This window comes from Cryptomeria japonica, chromosome 10 (genome assembly GCF_030272615.1).
Source record: "Cryptomeria japonica chromosome 10, Sugi_1.0, whole genome shotgun sequence".
NCBI classification, from domain to species: domain Eukaryota; kingdom Viridiplantae; phylum Streptophyta; class Pinopsida; order Cupressales; family Cupressaceae; genus Cryptomeria; species Cryptomeria japonica.
Window position 1 is genome coordinate 687,291,630 of NC_081414.1, and position 5,068 is coordinate 687,296,697.

The following is a 5,068-nucleotide window of genomic DNA, read 5'->3' on the forward strand; positions in this document are numbered from 1 at the left end:
TAACCACATATTAATTAAGAACAATTCAAAATATAACATGATTTTGAATTTCAATTGATTAATAGATGTTAATCCAAGATAGCCAATATAAGCATTCATGTGGTGATAACATATAAGCTTTTCTTTTATATTTAATTAAAAAAAAAAAGTGGGCATGGACACATCATAATCATTATATTGATCAAAGTACTTATACTTGAAGTTTGAAGAAGAGATGTGAATAAAGTTGTGTGTGTTTCTTCTATCATAAGTTACCTATATCTCATATGTCAAGGTTTCAATACCTCTCCTAATGATTTTGTTTACCCTAAAATGTTTGTAGAAAGCAAAATTTAATCATTCATTTAAAAATGACATTTCCACCACACTTCTCCACTCATATGAAATGATGATTATTTAACAGTGGTTATCTAACAAATTCAAAATACAATATAATTTGAAATTTCAATTAGTTAATAGATGTGCCTTCATAACAGACAATACGATGATCACATACATGAGGTAATGATAAATAAGCATCTTTTTATATATGCTTAATAAATGAAGAAGTAGGTGTGGCCGTGGAAATATCATAATCATGATGTTGGTCAAATTACTTGCTCCTGCCATGCCTGCGACCTTTTTGACCTCAACGATAATTAATATATAATCAAAAAGTATTAGAAGATTTGGTTCAGTCGGAAGAAGATACTGACAGTTTAGCAAATCCATTAACCTGCTTCGAAAAATTTTGGCCTTTCCCCAACTCATAGCTATTGAGTTTCCACATGGTCACATCATTTCTGCTCGCTGGACATTCATGGAAGTTACGAGCTTTATTTTATTGCTTTTTGTCATTAAGTAATCACAATAGTGCAAAGAAATTACTGATATAAGTATTCATAATCTCTTCTTGTTTCTGATTTAATTGTGAGAGTTTTTCATTAACATTTTACGCTATGATTCATCAGAATATACACATTTAAATTCAAGAACATTGTTGTGAAAAAAATCCATTTGCACTCGACAGCCATTCATGGGTGTTGCAGTTTTCATAATATTATTATCATTGTTGTGTAGTAGGCAATCATGATAGAGCAAAGAAACTCAAATTCTGTAGTATGCATTTTTTTGTCATTTACACACACAAAAAAAAGCTTTACATACATGATCTATTCATTCCATGAAAAGAATCAAAACAAGCACTCTTTTAACAAACTTAGACAAACATTATATCTCTGCAGAAGTTGAACGATGCAAAACAGAGCCAAAATTTTCAGCAATAGGCTCGAGGCTAGGTTTCCACTCAGAAATCTTCTGCTGGTGCTTCTCCATGGTCGACAGGGAGAAGGACGCCACGAGCTTTTTCATCACCTCTTGCCCATCATTACCCAGAAGAGAAACGGCCTCCTTTTTACTCAGTCGAATAGTCAGGCGCATTCCTGATCCATTCTTACACGCCGAAACAATTCTTGCTTTTAACTTGTTAACCATTTTTTCCTTGGATAAACCTTCATTTTCAGAAGCCAAACCAGAATCTGCAGAAACAGGGGATAGTGCAAAAGGAATAAGAAGGTAGAGGCTACCGGGTCGAAGCTCTGAGCTGTGAGGAAGAGGTCGACTGTAATCAACCGGTCGACGAACAGAACCTGCTTCAAAAACCCCATGATTTGGATTATCACAAACTATTTCCTTCACATACACAGGACTCGGCAGATTCATCACAGTACCGTCGACTTTTTTAATCTTTACGGATCGACGCTCTCGTTTTGTAAGTCCTCCGAGAAAGTTCCCCATTATAGATCTTCTCTGCTTGTTCTGCAATTGAAAATGCTTAATCATATGCATAATCGATTTGAGACACGGCTTGAACATACGTTGAAAACGCCCAATGGATATACAATGGCGTTCCCTATTTAAGAACAGGGCAGTCTAATGGGAGCGAGCCCAAATTCATTAATTTTGCTTTTGGCCATGACAGGACGTGTAAACCTAACTCAAGGACAGAATTTATACTGTTTAAATTCTGCAGGTAGTTGGACAGTGAGGAATGTGGTCGTCTTTCATTGCTACCCAACTACTTATGTTTTCATCCGCAGATTGCAATTGACTAAGCTGGTTAAAATCTACAAAATTGAACGAGTTTGGTGACGCAGTAAATGCAAGAAGCTGAGAAACAGACAGCTTTTATTCGCGAAGGAGGAAGATTATTAACAGTCGGTGACTTTTATTTATTTCCGAACTATTCTGCGAAAGTAGATTAGATTGTATGAGATGATTTCGTCATTCGCACCGTCACGTCGAGTGAAAGATGTGTGAGAGAGAATGAGTGCTGCCGTACGTACTAGGGTGTGGAATTAATTTAAGCCATTTAGTACTCACATGCCCCAACTGTTCTCTGGTCATTTATCATTTATACCAACTGCAAGGTTTTTCATTATGAGAGTATTGAGCAGTTGAGCAGTTGAGCATTTAATTTTGTTTTTTAGTTAAAAGGCTGTTTAAATTTTATGTAACATTTTTTAATTATTTTAAATTTTTTAAGTAGTTTAGGGCTTATAGTTAACTTCACACATCTTAAGTTCTTAAATCTGATTTTGACACTTTTTTGTTCGTCTTCGTATGCGACTACTTATAGTTATTGTTCTAGGTTATGATAGTAAAGACAAATGTTGTGGGATCCGTTATGTGTGCAAGGGTTAAAAAGTAGTCATCTGAACCAAAAAATTTGCACAATTGATCCAATTATACACAAATGCCCTAATAATCATGCACTATTGGTACTAGTAAAGCTACGCAACTGATCTATTTAATAACTTTTTTTTTCAAAAAATAGGTAGCTATTAGTCCACTAGATGATTCTTTAATGGACTTTTAATTAACCAAATCCAATAAACAGCAATTGGAACATGGGCGGCAACAAGTACTCTTCCATTACTTAGCAAGTCCCTTACTTATAATTATGGTTTCATGGTTACATCATCAAATATGATGCCACATCAACATGGTTTTTATTGAGGTGTCCAAAAGGACCCAAAAAATAAGTGATTGACAGTCGTGCACTAAGTCATGATGGTCTCAATTTTTCGGAGTCAAATAAGATACTGAGAGTTCAAATAAGGTATGCTAAGAGTTCATCTCCTTGAACTCTCATTCATCTTGATGATGGATCACAGAGTGTGATCCGAAACATTGATGATCAAGAATTTGCACACAATCAAATCCAGAAACTGTTTATTTCAAAAGAGACTTGTCAAATTAAATAATGTTAAACAAAATAATATAATTAGAATGCTCAATTTATACCTTATTAACCAAAAAAGTAAAAATAAAACTATATCTTGAAAACATTGAAAATCTAAATATTTAATTTTTCAAATTGGCACATTTATAGCTCCATCGACCCATTTTTTTTAAACCACATCAAAAGTCCTCATCATTAAAAATAAAATAATTACAATAACTACTTTGTAGAGGAATTTGGTAAGCCACGTGGCGGACTTTAATCCAGCATAAATGTATAGTCTATCCATGTGTGCCCAACCAGATGTGTATTGAATTAGATAGGAAGGCCACGTCATAAAGATCACGAAATGGTGGTGGGCCCAAGGAATCTTTTAATGTGCCTCTTTTCATACGAGATATACCTAGGTAGCTAAATGGCAAATCGGGGTTGTTTTATATATAAGAGGATTACGACGGACTTAAATCAGACCCGTCAATTCGGTGTTATAGATTATGACGGAAGATGATGATGGTAAGGTCAAACTTAGGTGATCGTGATTAGTCTTAAATTCAATGTCATCTTAACCTATATTAAATATGACTTAATTTCAAGTCGAGTCTTTATTTGGTCAAACATCATCACCCCGCATTGTTCGGAAGGTCATTAATGGGTTTCAGGTAAAACACCTGCCATCGAATACTTTCATTGTCCAAAGTATACCTTCTAGTGTGTTGGAGTGATCCTTCATAATGGAAACTTAACTCTCAAAACCAAATTTCTAAGTTCAAACAATGTTAACTTCCATCGAATTCAATATATGTGAGGATCACATGGGCTACATTTTATATGTTTGTGTAACGTGAGGTGGGTTGGTATATTAGGAAAATATTTAATAAGGAGATTGAATAAGGAGAAACTTGCTCTTATAAATTGATAGATTTTTTTTCTATTATTCATCTATGAAAAAATTTAGCTATCAAATATTGAGGTTTCCACAATTCAATCATACACGATCTTATCCAAAAATCTACTACAAAAAATTCTATAGATTGTAGAAATCTTATATCACTAAATATTGAGGTACCAAAGATTTTATATTAGAGTAATCCCTTAGATTACAAAGTGATTGCATGCACAAAATCATTTTTATAACACTTAATTTGTATTCAAAGAAACTTAAATTGACCTACAAACATTTATGAAATTATATGAAATCCAAATCATTTATTAAATTGAAAGCATTAATTTTTTATACTACAACGATTGAATTATATATGACATTAGCACTTAATCATATTTCCCAAATCTAAGTGCCCTATCAATTGCATTTAGAAAGAATTTATTTAAAAAGTAGAAAGAGCTATGAAAGTTAAAAATATACTTTTTCAATGTGTCATCAAAATCTTCATCGGAAACAGATTTACTATATATTTGTGGTCGACAAGCATGAGAAGAGGTGGATGAGGGTGTCGACTGCAATGGGAGAGGAATGAGAAAATAGAGGCGACCTGGTCGAAGCAGTGTGGTTGGAGAAAGAAGTCGACTGTACATACTCAATCGACGGCTCTGATCTGCTTCAAATATTTCATGATCTGGATAATCAGCAATTATTTCTTTAACATTCACAGGACTCCACACTTTTGTCACCTCCCCATTTGCCCACATAATCTTCACTCTCCGACGCTTCTCCTTCGCAACTGGACTAAAGCAATTAATACGCATGTTTACTATTCTTCTTCTTCTTCTTCTTCTGCTTCGCTAGTGATACTGCGACAGACACAATTCTTTTCTCAATAACGAAAATTTCGAAGAGGTGATGATTATGGAATGATTAGTATGCTATGCTGATATGGGGATCTTAAA

General features: G+C 34.1%; 1 protein-coding gene across 1 annotated transcript; it reads right to left on the minus strand.

The window, feature by feature from the left end:
* Nucleotides 1–1,076: 1,076 nt before the first annotated feature.
* On the minus strand, nucleotides 1,077–2,100 carry LOC131063418 (uncharacterized). The gene has a single exon (XM_057997224.2). It carries the CDS (start codon nucleotides 1,852–1,854, stop codon nucleotides 1,210–1,212), a length of 645 nt encoding a protein of 214 aa, XP_057853207.2. The 5' UTR covers nucleotides 1,855–2,100; the 3' UTR covers nucleotides 1,077–1,209.
* Nucleotides 2,101–5,068: the final 2,968 nt, after the last annotated feature.

Coding starts and splice junctions, on each gene's coding strand:
- LOC131063418 (XM_057997224.2), bottom strand. CDS start 1,854: ATGTTCAAGCCGTGTCTCAAATCGATTATGCATATGATTAAGCATTTT.